At 53.6% G+C, this 16,160-nt stretch overlaps 1 protein-coding gene across 1 annotated transcript; it reads left to right on the forward strand.

Annotated features, from left to right (window-relative positions):
- The first annotated feature begins 5,534 nt into the window (after positions 1-5,534).
- Positions 5,535-15,748, forward strand: LOC128845204 (E3 ubiquitin-protein ligase TRIM39-like). The gene is made up of 6 exons (XM_054043598.1): positions 5,535-5,960; positions 6,987-7,082; positions 8,260-8,490; positions 9,958-9,980; positions 10,069-10,172; positions 15,183-15,748. The coding sequence occupies exons 1-6, from the start codon at positions 5,535-5,537 to the stop codon at positions 15,746-15,748; spliced, it is 1,446 nt and encodes a 481-aa protein (XP_053899573.1).
- Positions 15,749-16,160: the final 412 nt, after the last annotated feature.

Consider the following 16,160-nt stretch of genomic DNA (forward strand, 5'->3'; position numbering starts at 1 on the left):
GGGTCTGGCTGCTCCCAGGGACAGCCAGAGCCTGCGGAGACACCGAGCCCAGAGACGGAGGGTAAGGACTGACTGGCGCCCCCCCGCCAGCTCTTCATTCAGGCTCTGAGCCGGGACAGAGCCCCAGGAGACAGATTCAGGGTCCCACGTGTCTCTGACTCTACTCAGGATACAGAGCAATTTGTCTCTGTGCAGCTGGGCCAGGGCTGATGGGGGATCCCACTGCTGCCTGCACGCCCCGGAGGCCCAGGGTAGGACAGCAGCTGGGCCGGGCCCCTCAGTAACTGGGGGCACGTGGCTCAGGCTCAGGGCTTGTTTGGGGCCATGAGGGTTTTTATCCCCTGGGTGAGGGGTTTGTGTAGATGGGGTCCCAGGGGCGAGGTTCCCTCTGGGGAAGGAGCCCCCCAAACCTTCTCGTGCCTGAGACATCTGCACAGAGGGACTGGAAACCTCCCCTCCCCCATTGCATCACCCATGAAGCTGGGCAGATCTGGGATCTGGGAACCTCCCTCCTCACTTACTGCTTCTGCTGCCCCTTCCAGTCCCTCCCCCGTCTCCCTCCTTGCCCCCTCCCCTCCCCTCAGGCTGGGAGACTCGGGCCCTGGCCCGGCCCGGGGCGGTCTCTCAAGGGCTGGCTCGGCTCCTGCAGGCGCTGGGGCAGCAGAGCCTGGGACTCGCAGCCCCCCCCAGGAGCAGAGCTGGGGCGGGGAGGGCCGTTGGTGCAGAGTCACTTCCTTGCCCGGCCCCAGCCCTTCCCCCGGGGCCCCCTCACCTGGCGTCTGCGCTCGGGAGCTGATGTGGGCAGAGTTGGGGCTGCCCCAGGGGCTGGTTCCAGCCACGGGAGAAAGTCCCCCCCCTTGGAGGGAGTTACTTTTAATGACCAAGTCTGAGTTTCAGTGAAAGCTCGGGGCGGGGTGAAGGTGGCTGCTGGGGACTGAGGGGGGAGGCACCTCGAAAGCCGGGATCTGATCAGTCCCATGGTCCCCTCCCCCATCCCAGCTCCCGCCACAATAGGAACAAGGAGCAGGAGGGGGAGCAAATTGCCCAGACTGACACTCCCAACCAGAGCCCCCCACCACCAGACCCATCACTTTGGTTGTCCTTTTCTGAACCTTTTCCAAAATCCAATATCTCTATTTTGAGAAGGGGCAACTGCATGTGTATGCAATATTCAAGATGTGGGCGTACCCTGGATTTATATAGGGGCAATATGATATTTTCTATCCTATTATCTATCCCTTTCTTAATTATTCCCAATATTCTGTTTGCTTTTTTGACTACTGCTGCATATTGAGTGGATGTTTTCAGAGAACTATCCATGACTCCAAGATCTTTTTCTTGAGTGGTAACAGCTAATTTAGACCCCGTCATTTTATATGTGTAGTTAGGATTAAGTTTTCCAATGTGCATTACTTTGCATTTATCAACATTAAATTTCATCTGCCATTTTGTTGCCCAGTCACCCAGTTTTGTGAGATCCTTTTGTAGCTCTTCGCAGTCTGCCTGGGTCTTAACTTATCTTTAGTAATTTCGTATCATCTGCAAATTTTGCCACCTCACTGATTACCCCCTTTTCCAGATCATTTATGAATATGTTGAACAGGACTGGGTCCAGAACAGTCCCCTGGGGGACACCACTATTAACCTTTTGCCATTCTGAAAACTGACCATTTATACCTACCCTTTGTTTCCTATCTTTTAACCAGTTACCAATCCATCAGAGGACCGTCCCTCTTATCCCGTGGCAACTTACTTTGCTTAAGAGCCTTTGGTGAGGGACCTGGTCAAAGGCTTTCTGAAAATCTAAGTACACTAATAATAATAATAATATATGGAGATATACCTATCTCATAGAACTGGAAGGGACCCTAAAAGGTCATCGAGTCCAGCCCCCTGCCTTCACTAGCAGGACCAAGTACCAATTTTTCCCCAGATGCCTAAGTGGCCCCCTCAAGGATTGAACTCACAATGCTGGGTTTAGCAGTCCAATGCTCAAACCACTGAGTGATCCCTCCCCCCCGAAAATGTCAGGGCTGGAAGGGACCTCAGGAGGTCATCTAGTCCAACCCCCTGCTCAAAGGAGGTCCAATCCCCAGATAAATTTTTGCCCTAGATCCCTAAATGGCCTCCTCAAAGATTAAACTCACAACCCTGGGTTTAGCAGGCCAATGCTCAAACCACTGAGATATCCATCCCCCCACTAGATCTACTGGATCCCCTTTGTCCACATGCTTGTTGACCCCCCTCAAAGAATTCTAGTAGATTGGTGAAGCATGATTCTCCTTTACTAAAACTATGTCGACTCTTCCCCAACAAATTAAGTTCATCTATATGTTTGACAATATTGTTCTTTATTATAGTTTCAACCAGTTTGCCCAGTACTGAAGTCAAGTTTACAGGCCTGTATTTGCCGGGATCACCTCTGGAGCCCTTTTTAAAAATTGGTGTGAAATTAGCTATCCTCCAATCATCTGGTACAGAAGATGATTTAATTGATAGGTTACAGACTATAGTTAGTCGTTCTGCAATTTCACATTTGAGTTCCTTCAGAACTCTTGGGTGATACCATCTGGTCCTGGTGACTTATTGTTGTTTAATTTATCAATTTGTTCAAAAACCTCCTCTAATGACACCTCAATCTGGGACAGTTCCTCAGATCGGTCACCTAAAACGAATGGCTCAGGTTTGGGAATCTCCCTCAAATCCTCAGCCGTGAAGACCGATGCAAAGAATTCATTTAGTTTCTCCGCAATGGACTTACCATCCTTGAGTGCTCCTTTAGCATCTCAGTCGTCCAGCGTCCCCACTGGTTGTTTAGCAGGCTTCCTGCTTCTGATGTACTTAAAAAAAAATTGCTATTACTTTTTGAGTCTTTGGCTAACTGTTCTTCATATTGTTTTTTGGCCTTCTTAATTATATTTTTACATTTCATTTGTCAGTGTTTGTGATCCTTTCTATTTTCCTCACAAGGATTTCACTTTTACTTTTTAAAGGATGTCTTTTTCCCTCTCACTGCTTCTTTTACTTTGTTGTTTAGCCACAGTGGCTCTTTTTTGGTTCTCTTACTATGTTTTTTAATTTGGGGTACACATTCAAGTTGAGCCTCTATTATGGTGTCTTTAAAAAGTTTCATGCAGCTTGCAGGGATTTCACTTTTGCGCTGTACCCTTTAATTTCTGTTTCACTAACCTCCTCATTTTTGTGTAGTTCCCCTTTCTGAAATTAAATGCTACGTGTTGGGCTGCTGTGGTGTTTTCCTGCCACAGGGATGTAAAATTTAATTATATTATGATCACTATTACCAAGGGGTCCAGCTATATTCACCTCTTGGACCTGATCCTGTGCTCCACTTAAGACCAAATCAAGAATTGCCTCTCCTCTTGTGGGTTCCAGGACCAGCTGCTCCAAGAAGCAGTCATTTAAGGGGTCAAGAAACTTTATCTCTGCATCCCATCCTGAGGTGACATGTACCCAGTCAATATGGGATAATTGAAATCCCCCATTATTATTGAGTTTTTTTTATTTTAATAGCTTCTCTATTGTCCCTGAACATTTCACAGTCACTATCACCATCCTGGTCAGGTGGTCGTTAATAGATCCCTACTGCTATATTCTTATGATTAGAGCATGGAATTATTATCCATAGCGATTCTATAGTACAATTTGATTCATTTACGATTTTTACTTCATTTGTTTCTATGCTTTCTTTCATATATAATGCCACTCCCCCACCAGCACGACCTGTTCTGTTCTTCCAATATATTTTGTACCCTGGTATTACTGTATCCCATTGATGATCCTCATTCCACCAAGTTTCTGTGATGCCTATTATATCAATATCCTCATTTAATACGAGGCACTCTAGTTCACCCATTTTACTATTTAGACTTTTAGCATTGGTAAATAAGCACTTTAAAAACTTGTCTCCTTTTGGCTGTCTGCCATTACACAATGTAATTGAATGGGACTTTTTTTCCCATTTTAACTGTTTCTGATCAGATCCTGCCTGTTTTTTATCATTTTCCATTCTCCCGTTCTCACTAGGACATAGAGATTCTCCATGAATAGATCCTCCCCCAAGGGATGTCTCTGTCCGAACCACATGCTCCTCCGCACCTGTCGGCTTTCCCCAGCCCGTAGTTTAAAAACTGCCCTACAGTCTTTTTAATGTTGAGTGCCAGCAATCTGGTTCCATTTTGGTTTAGGTGGAGCCCATCCTTCCTGTATAGGCTCCCCCTTTCCCAAAAGTTTCCCCAGTTCCTAATAAATCTAAACCCCTCCTCCCCACACCATCATCTCATCCACGCATTGAGATCCTGCAGCTTTGCCTGTCTAACTGGTCCTGTGCGTGGAACTGGGAGCATCTCAGAGAATGCTACCATGGAGGTCCTGGACTTCAAACCAGCAGCCTAAATTTGGCCTCCAGGACATCTCTCCCATCCTTCCCTATCTCATTGGTACTTACATGTACCATGACCACCGGCTCCTTCCCAGCACTACACATAAGTCTATCTAGATGTCTCGAGATATCCGCAACCTTCGCACCAGGCAGACAGGTCACCATGCGGTTCTCCCGGTCATCGCAAATCCAGCTATCTATGTTTCTAATGATCGAATCGCCCATTACTAATACCCGTCTCTTCCTAATAGCTGGAGTTCCCTCCCCCGGAGAGGTATCCTCAGTGCGAGAGGAAACCACAACATTATCTGGAGGGAGGGTCCCAAGTATGGGATCATTTCCCTCTGCTCCAGTTGGATGTTCTCCTTCCCTGGGACTTTCATCCTCCTCAACAGCACAGAGGCTGTCAGACCAGGGATGGGACCGTTCTACTGTGTCCTGGAGAGTCTCATCTGTGTACCTCTCTGTCTCCCTCAGCTCCGCCAGCTCTGCCACCCTGGTCTCCAAACCTGTACACGGTCTCTGAGGTCCAGGGGCTCCTTGCACCGGATGCACACATACGCCACCTGCCCATAGGGCAGATAATCATACATGCTGCATTGGGTGCAATAAACTGGGTAGTCCCCACTCTGTTGCTGGACTTCTGCCTGCATTTTCTTTTTACTCCTGCAGCTGGGTCCTGTGTTGTTGTTTTGTTTCTATCAAGGGGGTGTTTGGGGCTTTTAAGTTTAAAGGATGTTGAGTTCTAGCCCCCACTCACACTCCACCTGTAAACTTCCTCGCAAAACTCCGGTTAGCCGCTCCTGTTCGCTAGCTCCTCTGGTTGCTTAGAAGCGGGCTTTTTAAAGCCCTGGTCTCCCTGAGTAGCCCCGCTCCCTGGCTAAGGGTTGATGGGTGCTAAAAGGCGTAGGGATCACAGCCTCAGTAAGATCAGTGATATACCCCTCCCAATCTCTCCCGTCCTGCTACATCCCTTTACCATGACGCCCTTCACTCTCCCTGACCTGCCGGGTAGTTCCTTCAATTTATTTGTATTCTCTTGCAGTCCACCTCTCCTCTGCCCCCGACTGGGAGGAGTGGCCCTTCCCCGACACGGAGCAAAGGTCAGAGAAATAAAACCCAGAGTCCAACTGCAATGGCCTCAGCAAGTCCATCACAGAAAATGCAAGAAGACGCCACGTGCTCCATCTGCCTGGAGTATCTGACGGAGCCGGTGACCATAGACTGTGGGCACAACTTCTGCCGAGCCTGCATCACCCAGTACAGTGAGCACGGGGAGCCTGTATCGGGCACCACGTTCCCCTGTCCTGAGTGCCGGATGCCATTTGAGAAAAGGAAATTCCGGTCCAACAGGAAGCTGGCCAATATTGTAGACAACATCAAACAACTGAGGTTAAAGCCAGGGAAAGGACAGAAGGAGAATCTGTGTGAGCAACACCAGGAAAAACTCAAACTCTTCTGTGAGGAGGATGGAAAAGCCATCTGTGTGGTTTGCAGGGAGTCCCGGGACCACCGAGATCACACTACGCTCCCCGTGGAGGAGGCTGCCCACGACTACAAGGTGGGGAATTACTACTGCTTGGGGTTCATTAAGCTCCTTTAGGGACCTGTTGTGCTCCTCCACAGAGATGGCTGCTGGGATCAGTGCTGGAGTGCACCAAACCCCTAGGGTGCCAGTAGTGTGCCCGGTGAACCATGACTCCGAGGCAAGCACGGTAGGTGCTTCAGCAGCCAGTCCCCGTAGCTGCTAGTCCTGGTGGGCTCCAGCAACCCCCCAGACACGAGGGGAAGGGTGTTTACCAGGCATGGCAGGAATTACTCCAGGTACAGAGGCTTACAGAGCTACAGTTCTAGGTGAGCAATAGCCGTTCCCGTTTGGGTCCCTGGGGCCATCTAACTCTTCAGCCCTAGTGCCTGCGGTTCCCCCTCACTAGTCAAGCAAACAGGAACTGGTGGGATTCACTTAGTGTCTCTCATTGGGGCCCTTCTGCACTGGCTCCTGCCCCGCTACTGCTGCTGCCCCAAAAGCCCCATACGGACGTGCCCCCCACTGTTCTGACGGGATCTCCCACCCTAGTCCACACGCAGCTCCGTGAACCTGGGGCTTCCTCTGTGCATCTGGCTTCTCTGTAGCTTTGGCTCACCATCCAGCCGTGGCTTCCCAAACAGAGCCCAGCCACCTCCTGGTCCAGGGCCCCCTGCTTACCCAGAAGGGGAGAGGTGTGTGAAGAGGGGAGGGGGCTGATGGGAGTTGAATCCCCCTGCTTTGCAGGTTAGTCACACAGCTCTCAACCAGCCATGGTCCAAAGGGACTTGGATAGCAATAGACAAACAAAATAGGGGCACAGTTATCTGAAGAGGCACTTAAAATCCTGGGGGGGTTCATGCCCCTTCCCAGGATCTTGGAGGCTGCAGGGTTCACTCTGCCCCTCCTGGGCTCAGGGAAACTGAGGCTTCAGTCCTCACAGCCAAGGATCAGGAGGCTGCTAATGGGGTTCACTCCCCACTCCCAGATTCAGGGGGGCTGCGGTGTTCACTCCCGTCCTGGGTTCACAATGGCTGTTGGTTGCACACAATGCTCCTGCAGGTGAAACTCCAGGCAGCCCTGGGCCCTCTGCTGATGGAGCTGGAGGAGGCCCTGGCACTGACATCCGAAGAGGAGAAGAAATCCATAGAGTGGCAGGTGGGTGTCTGGGTTTATCTTTCCCTGCGCCCTTCCCCCCGAAGCGTTCCCAGGGATGTGGGGCCGTAACGCTGCAGGCTGAGGTTATATCCTGCTCTGGCTGTTTTCCCCAGGCTGGTGCCATGGTACCAGGGGCGGGAAATGTCTCTGGTGGGGATCCCAGTGCAGCAACCCTGGGAGGACAAGTCTTGGCCCATGGGCAGCAGCACAAACCCACCCCAGGGTTCCCCATACACCCAATCCCCACTCACTTCGCAGCCCCCCCCACCGTCCTGTACACCCCCCCACACACACACACCGTCCTGTACACACAGACCCACTGACTCCTCATGCAGCCAGACCTGCCCCCAGAGCAGCCAGCTCAGGGACTGTGGGGGTTCAAACCCTTCTCAAGGGTAGGCAGGGAACATGCCAAGTTTGCAGAGAAATCCCCTCTGATTGGCTGTCTTTCCCTGCCTGATAGCAAAGGGCAGACAATCAGAGCTATGAAGATATTTGATCAACAATCTGTTCGCTCAGCCTGTGTAGCAGGGAGATTTCCGGCTTCCTGGCTGTGCAAAGAAATGGCTGTCCTTGCCCAGTTCCCTCATGTCACACTGCCACCATGTGCTGCCCCTCAGCCTTGTACCCCTACCCCATGTGCTGGCATCTCTTCCCCCACCCATGTACCATCACTTCTTTGTGTTGGCCAGTATCCCACTCATGTACCACTATCTGCATGTGCTAACCCCTGTCCTCCCCCGATCCATCCCCCCACCTAGCCCGTGGGTCCCAGATCCTCCTTCTGGGGGACACTGGGTCGGGGAGAGGCCATATGCTTCCACCCCTGCTTCAATGTTCAAGGGGTCACCAAGGTTGGCCACTGCCTGTCCCCAAGCCAGCAAGGTCACCACGATCGACAGGAGCAGATCACAGCCCTCCCATCCTGCCACTCAGACCCCCTGCCCACAGTGCAGGAGAGGGGTTGGGGTGGGCGTATTGCGGCAGAGGTTGGGAGTGTGACCCCGTTACATTTTGCCAGATGGACATTTTTCAGATCCTTTACCATGATCCATTACTCTAAAGTCTCCTCTGGGTTCGTGATCTGTACACCCCATGACCAGCTCTCTGATCTGTGAGGCAGACTCAGCCCAGCGCTGGCTGGGGGGCTTTGTTCCCGCTCCATTGTTTACTAAAGGGCAAAGTGGAGAATCGGAGACAGTCGATCACACGTGAATTTAAGAAACTGCACCAGGTTCTGAGTGAGGAAGAGCAGCTGCTCCTGCGGAGACTGGCGGCGGAGGAGAGGGAGACACTGCAGAGACTACAGGACAATATAACAAAGCTCTCGGAGCAGAGCACCACTCTGATCAATCTCATCACAGCGCTACAGGAGAAGTGTCAGCAACCGGCCGCTGAGCTGCTGCAGGTGAGACTGTTAACAACCTCCCCCTTATCCATCCTGCGGCACCAAACCCTCTGGGCAGTGACCAGATCCCAGGAATTGTGACCAATCCTATTTCCAGGGCCTGCTCTGACAGTTTCCCAACATAAACAGAAGCCCAGGTCCTGTCAGAGCCGACATGAGCCACGTTCAGGGCCGGCTCTAGGATTTTTGCCGCCCAAAGCAAAAACAATTTTGGCCGTTCCCCCCCCCCCATTTTTTAATTACCCCACCCCAGGCCCCGCCTCAACTCCGCCCCTTCCCCAAATCCCCAGCCCTGCCTCCTCCCCCCAGGCTCTCAAGCCTAGGAGGGAGGGAGGGAGGGAGGGGGAAGGGGGAGAAGCAGTGCCCGCGCCGCGGCCACTCAGAGTCTCCCCCTCCCTCCCAGGCTCTCAAGCGGCAGCAGCAGCGGAGGTGAGCTAGGGCGGCCGGGGCACTTTTTTAGGGGCAGTAGGGGCAGCATTCTGGCGCTGGCCATGCCACCTCTAAAAATGTGCCGCCCCAAGCACCAGCTTGTTTTGCTGGTGCCTAGAGCCGGCCCTGGCCATGTTTTGGATCGCGGCTCCGATGCGCAGACAGATTTTGTATGCACACAAGGCTCTATTGATCTAGGACGGGCTGAGCACCCACGCTCCAGCTGAAGCAATGGGCGCTGAGCTGCTCAGAGTGAGGCAGGGGGCTGGAACAATGTGTATAGTGGGGACACTGAGAGCCACTGAACCAAACTGTAAACCCTGTGTATAATGGAAACCACTTCCAGCCCAGGAGTACAGCAGTACCCCCAGCACCCCTGGCTCCAGCCCCTCTAGAGTGAGGATCCGGGCACTGTCTCCTTAGATCTGCAACAGGAAACCAGGAGGGGGGGAGGCTGGGGACAGTTGGGTGGCAGCTTTGCAGGGAAGGGGAGGGACAGACAGAGGGGCGTTAGGGACAGGGCCGGCTCCAGGATTTTTGCCGTCCCAAGCGGCGCAAAAAAAAAAGAAAAAAGAAGCCGTGATCACGATCTGCGGCAGCAATTTGGCGGGAGGTCCTTCGCTCCGAGCAGGAGTGAGGGACCGTCCGCCGAATTGCCGCCGAATAGCTGGACGTGCTGCCCCTGTCCAGAGCGGCCGCCCCAAGCATCTGCTTGGTAAGCTGGTGCCTGGAGCCGGCCCTGGTTAGGGATGCTGCTGCTTTCCTTGTCCCAACAAAGCTCCCTGTTCAGTGTTCGCAGAACGTCACATCCCCCCCAGTCTGTGCCATGGTCACATGACACTCAGCTCCTCTGAGAGTCAGAACCAGGGCGACAGGCACCTGAAATCGGTGCTCACTGCCTAGTGTCCTGCACAGAAGCGGCTGCCCTGACGTGCTAAATGTGGTGGATTCAATGTGGTAGAGAATGGAAAGTCACTCGGTTTTGCATGTTTTGCATGTAGTGTTAACTCAGCTCCCTGTCTCTCTGTCTCCTTTCAGGATGTGAAAAGCACATTGATCAGGTCTGTTCCCATTTCCTTTTCTCCTTCTGTTCCCATGAGTGATGTGGGTACAGAGCAGATGAGTGATGAGGGGACGTTTTCTTCACAGGAGTGAGCATGTGAAGCTCCAGCCACCACAAGTCGTTTCTCCTGCCCTGAGGAACGGGTATAAAATCTGCCTTGACATGAGGGGAATGCTGGAGAGATTCACCGGTGAGTGAAGCTCCTGGGATGGGTTTGCTCTACGTGTGGGTGGAGAACAGAATTGACTTGTATTGTGGATGGGGACAAATGGTGAGGGCCACATTGTGACTGGGAGCCTGGCATGGCGACAGCCCTGAAGACAAGGCGTCCGAGTCAGTGGTGCCGGAACAGCAGGGACCAGGGGGTCATCATGGCTCTCCCACTTTTTGAAAGTGGATGGGCGTGGCTTGTCCACTTTTCACCAGGGCAAACCCCTTCCCCTCCTCTTCCCCTTGAGGCCTCTATGGGAAGAGGTGGGGTGGGGCCTTTTTTGGGAAGGCTCTACCACCCCTCCGAGATCTCTGAGCAGAAGGTCTGCCTGTGCCACTCTGTCCTGCTGCTCAGCCGTGAGATGACTCCTGGTGGCTGCTTATGTGCTCCGAGTGCAGCGTATTTAGACATTCAGGTTGGGATTTCCAAGAGGTCTTGGCCCTAGCCAGACTATGCCCCATGATTATCCATGCCCTGGGACTTGTCTGTATTTGAGTGTTGCCCCACTTTACCCTGGTACAGTTGTGCATATGGGGACTAGGCTGAACTGGTGTGAGGCACTTGTATACCAGTATACCTGTGTTCACACTGGGGTTCTACTTTTCAGCTACATCAGTCAAACTCCATCCCCCAACTGCCATGGTGACACTGGTACAAAATCTGCCTCTGGAAAGACATGAAACCCCCCGTATGTGCCCTGGGGATGGAGGCAGGAGAACATGGAGCACTTCTGAAAATATCACCCCAAGAGCCTGATCCTCTGCTGAGGGAAAGAGATTGAAACACAAACTCCTTCTCTCATGCTGGACCTGGCCCTTCACCCCCCCCCACCCCTTCACAAGTGCTGCCCAAAGAGGTGGCAGGGACACCAACTCTCCCCCAAGAATCCCTCACTTTTACCGGGCTCAGCCCCTCATGCCCCCGAGGGGAGCTGCTCCCCACCCCCAGCAGGGAGATGAGCACCACTTCCTCGTAGCAGATGAAGGGGCTGGGCTGGGTTTGTCTCTCCTGCCTGACTGAAGTGATTGTAGTTGGTGCCAGCTCCAGGGCCAGGATCTCAGGGCTCCAGAGAGCCAGAACCCCCTGCTGCAGGGGAAGCAGCGTCCTCTCTGTGACTGGCGGGAGCTAGCGCATCCCTGCTGCCTTTCCCCTCGCCGTCCCGCATCCCAGCACAGGCTCTGCCCACCGGGCCCAGGGCATGGCTGGGTTCTGGGCAGGAGTGGTGGCAGGCCCCTAAAAATGGGGCAGCCTCCGGTGTCCAAACACTGGCCCTGCACCCCGTGCCACCGTTCTCCCTTTGGCCTCCACCCCGTCCCTTCCCCCCAAGGCCCCGCCCGCACACCGCCCCTTCCCCCCGAGTCCCCGCCCTCACACTGCCTCTTCTCCCCACAGCCCATCCCTCACACCGCTCCTTCCTCCCGAGTCTCCACCCACACACCGCCTGTTCCCCCCAAGGCCCCGCCCGCACACCGCCCCTTCTCCCCACAGCCCATCCCTCACACCGCTCCTTCCTCCCGAGTCCCCACCCACACACTGCCTGTTCCCCCGAGGCCCCGCCCACACACCGCCCCTTCTCCCCAAGGCCCCGCCCTCACACCACCCCTTCTCCCCACAGCCCGTCCCTCACACAGCCCCTTCCCCCCGAGTCCCCGCCCACACACCGCCCCTTCTCCCCAAGGCCCCGCCCTCACACCACCCCTTCTTCCCGAGGCCCGTCCTTCACACCGCCCCTTCCCCCAAGTCCCTGCCCACACACCGCCCCTTCCCCCAAGTCCCCACCCACACACCACCCCTTTTCCCCACAGCCTGTCCTTCATACCGCCCCTTCCCCCGAGTCCCCGCCCTCACACCGCCCCTTGTCCATGCAGCCTGTCCCTCACACTGCCCCTTCCCCCGAGTCCCTGCCCACACACCACCCTTTCTCCCCAAACCCCCGCCCTCACCTCGCCCCTTCTCCCCACAGCCCATCCCTCACACTGTCCCTTCCCCCTGAGCTCCCGCCCTCACCTCGCCCCTTCCCCCCGAGTACCGTTCCTCACACCGCCCCTTCCCCCCGAGCCCCTGCCCTCACCTTGCCCCTTCCCCCCAAGTCCCCGCCCTCACACTGCCCCTTCCCCCTGAGCCCCCCGCCCACACACCACCCCTTCCCCCCGAGTCCCCACCCTCACATCCCTTCTCCCCTCAGCCTGTCCCTCACCCCGCCCCTTCCCCCCGAGTCCCCGCCCTCACACCGCCCCTTCTCCCTGAGACCCGGCCCTGACCCAGCCCCTTCCCCCCGAGTCCCTGTTCCTCATACCGCCCCTTCTCCCCACGGCCTGGCCCTCGTACCGCCCCTTCTCCCCGAGCCCCCGCCCTTACCCCGCTCCTTCTCCCTGCAGCCCATCCCTCACCCCGCCCCTTCTCCCTGAGCCCCCGTTCCTTACACCGCCCTCCCCCCGAGACCCCACCCTCACACCGCAAAAAATACCCTACATAAATTATGATTTGGACATGTACATGTGCATATTTATTTGTTTCTCCTAAAGCTAATTAAGTATTTTAGGGAAAAGTGTCTGTGTGGCCACCAAAACAGTGTGTTGTGAGAACCCTGCTCTGAGGGCCCAGCTTCCAGGCGCAAGGCTTTTTGCTCTTTTGAGCTTTCTCGGGAGCTCCTCTCCTCAGCAGCTTCCAGTCTCTATGATTCGCTTTCAGTGGAGCCCGGGTAACCCATTATCAGGCTCTTTAGCTGCCAGCCAGCCACCTAGGGATTGAATTACTTCCAGGTGGGGCTGGGTCGGCTGGTTCTCCTTTTCAGAAAACTGCCCCAGGTAGGCTGGTCGCTGAATCCCCTTAAAGGGCCAGGCCCTGTGATATACCTTCTTCATCAGCCTAAAGCCAACCTGTACCCAAATGTTGGCTTGACCATGGCTAACACTTGGTTATGTTGTGCACCCAGGGCACACTTCCTGCCCTGTTGCCACAAGGAAACCTACAAGGGCCTTGGCTATATTTTTATTCTTGTCAGGGAAGTATGAAGGGACCAGAAGTTGTTTCCCCAATCTGCTAGGGCAGTGCTTCTCAAGCTATCTGATGTTGGGGACCGGCAATTTTTTTTCCCAATGTGCCAGGGACTGATGCCGTATTATTATCCTATTGGACACTCTTATGAGGAAACTCGCCGCGGACCGGCAGCCGATGGCGCGCGGACCGGTGCCGGTCCGCGGACCACCACTTTGAGAAGCACTGATCTAGGTAGCTCCTGCAGTGGACAAACTCCCTGATAATTTTCAGCATGTCATAGTTCAGAGCAACTTGTATTCTTTGTAAGTCAAATCCTTTGCTTTCATGTCATGCTCCTGTAGCAGATATGGTCTGGTTACAGAGCTTCCTTCTGAGCCAGATACTCACAGCTGTGTTCAATGCGGGATCCTTTAGTGCTTTGCCAGGTGTGGCTAAGGTTCGTTTAAATAAAGTATCTACACACAGGGCCACCTACTGGCTGAACAGTGTAATAACGTGTACCATTCTATTACATTTCCTCCTTTATAATATTTACATATCACACTGTCTTTGAAGTTCAGTACATATCAGTTTGTTAAGTGTCTCTGAATCATACTGGTTTTCTTATTACACAACCTGAATGTGTGACAACTTGGTCATTTGGCTGTCCATTAGTTGCAACAACTTGCTGGTTGGTCTGGAATACTTGAGTCTTCCTCTTGCTCTTCATCCACCATCTGTAGAGTTTGTTTTGTTGATTGTTCTTTTTGAGGAACAAAATGTTAATGTTGATTGTTTCTGCTGAACTCTCCGCTGTCTGTCTCAATCACTGAATTATTTTTCTTTACTGTAGCTGGAGTTTCCCATCCTTGCTCTCCATCCATTGTGACACAAACACTTTCAACAAGGGTTTGACCTGATAGTTCCCTGAGTGTTGTCTGATGTAGAAAGGTTCATAAGTTCATTTTTCCTTTTTATCCAGTTTGGCTACTCTCCTCACGTCTGGCCATGTTGCAGATAGGGATTCCCACCCCCCACGCTGGATCACTAGTTCTGAGTTTTCTTCCCCTCAGGACTTGTGCTGGACTATATCCAGTAACTGCTATTGGTAGCTCAGAAAAGCAAGGAATGAATCTTCCTGTTGTAGGATTTTCTTGGCTGTCTGTACAGCTCCGTAAGGCTTTCCAATTGCTTGTGGGTTATGTGGACTGATCAAAATAATATTTTGTTTAGAATAACTGCTGCAGTGAATAGTCATCCATTCTCTGTCACTAGTTGTTCTGGAATATCAAAATAAGCAAAAGTGCACTTCAGACTCTCAAGAACATTATGTTTTTCAAGTGCATTCTTTCTAAAGACCTGGAAAAATAGTCTACAGCAACCAGGTAATGATGCCCTCTGAATTCAGTAAAATCTGCAGCTCTTTCAAGGTCTCTCAGGTAAGGGTGTTTATACATTGTATGGTTCAGTATTATCTCTTAAGTTGATTTGTACTGGATTTACTTTTAAAAGTCCAGTATCAGCCAATCCTCCATTGGGTTCTTCCACCTTTCTCACTAGGCCCATCACAGTTGCCATCCCTCCTGTCCTCCTCGTTCCCTCTCTTGTGCTCACCCCTCCCTTGTTCCCTCCTCTGGTGCCTGCCCTTTATTGTGCCCAAGGTCACCGCTTCCGTCAACCCCCACCTCTCCCCGCTTGTGCTAGCCCCTCCCCTCACTACCATTGGCTCCTCCCCTTCCCTAATCTTCTCACCTGAGTGACCCTCCTCTCCCCACCCCACCCTCTCCCCACCCCAGCCTACCCCTGCTCACCCCCACTGACCATCTCCCTCATGTTCTCCCCACTCTCCGATCCTTCTCTAATTCTCTCTTCAGAGTCAGACGAGCCCTCGCTCCCCTTAAAGAGCAACAACCCCCAGACTCAGCGATTAACGGGGATGTGGGTTAATTTCCCTTTGATCCCAGTGACCGGCCCCTGCCCCCAGCACTGACTCTGTGACTCTTTCCCCAGTGGACGTGACTCTGGATCCAGACACAGCAAATCGCTGGCTTGTCCTGTCTGAGGATCGGAAACGTGTGAGACACGGAGACACACGCCAGGATCTGCCCGACAACCCTGAGAGATTTGAAACTTCTGCCTGTGTCCTGGGCGCTGGGGGGTTCACGGGCGGGTGGAGTTACTGGGAGGTGGAGGTGGGAGACAAGCCTGAATGGGCTCTGGGGGTTTGTAGGGAATCTGTGAGTAGGAGGGGGAAGGTCACAGCATCACCTAAACATGGATACTGGACATTGTGTCTGAGGGGTGGGGTATACAAGGCCCTGACCTCCCCTCCAACCACCCTCCCCGTGAGCGTCAGGCCCAGCCGGGTGGGGGTTTTCCTGGACTATGGGGCGGGCGAGGTCTCATTTTACAATGTGACTGACAGGTCCCATCTCTTCACTTTCACTGACACCTTCTCCGGGACGCTCCGTCCTTGTTTCTATCCTGGTTACAGTGCTGGGGGCACAAACGCAGCTCCCCTGATAATCTGCCCGGTCCCAGCTCAGGCTGGAGGGAATTTCTGTCCTGTACAGTGACCCTGCGGCAGAGACTGGCCCCTCCCAGTCCAGCACCAGGCCTGTTCCCAGGGGGATGGTCTAAAGGGCATCACCTGCCTGACCCCGCTCCCTCAGTTCCCAGCCCCAGGCCTGTGAGCTGCAGGGAGAGGAGAGAGCAGAGAAGGGGTGGAGGGAGCAGGGCAAAGCGGGGTGCAGGCTGCTTGGAAGTGGGGATGCAGGGTCAGAGGGACGTGCAGGCTCCTGGGCTTTTAAAAGTGAACATGTGGGTTGCATGCTGCAAGCATTTCAGAGCCGATGCTTTGCGCAATGAGTGAGAATGACAGTCAGAGAAATGCTCCTACCTGAAAGGAGAGAGCCATGAGCAGGTGGGGGAGTCCCGCGGCTCAGCCCCAGCCCAGAGCCCGGCTGCGCCGGGAGGATGGATCAGCAC

The sequence above is a fragment of the Malaclemys terrapin genome, chromosome 11, assembly GCF_027887155.1.
Source record: "Malaclemys terrapin pileata isolate rMalTer1 chromosome 11, rMalTer1.hap1, whole genome shotgun sequence".
Classification (NCBI taxonomy): Eukaryota; Metazoa; Chordata; order Testudines; family Emydidae; genus Malaclemys; species Malaclemys terrapin.

Excerpts from the sequence above, each read along its gene's own strand:
- LOC128845204 (XM_054043598.1), top strand. The coding sequence starts at position 5,535 with ATGGCCTCAGCAAGTCCATCACAGAAAATGCAAGAAGACGCCACGTGC. Across the intron at positions 7,083-8,259 it reads AGAAATCCATAGAGTGGCAG|GGCAAAGTGGAGAATCGGAG; the intron begins GTGGGTGTCTGG and ends TGTTTACTAAAG. Across the intron at positions 9,981-10,068 it reads GTGAAAAGCACATTGATCAG|GAGTGAGCATGTGAAGCTCC; the intron begins GTCTGTTCCCAT and ends TTTTCTTCACAG.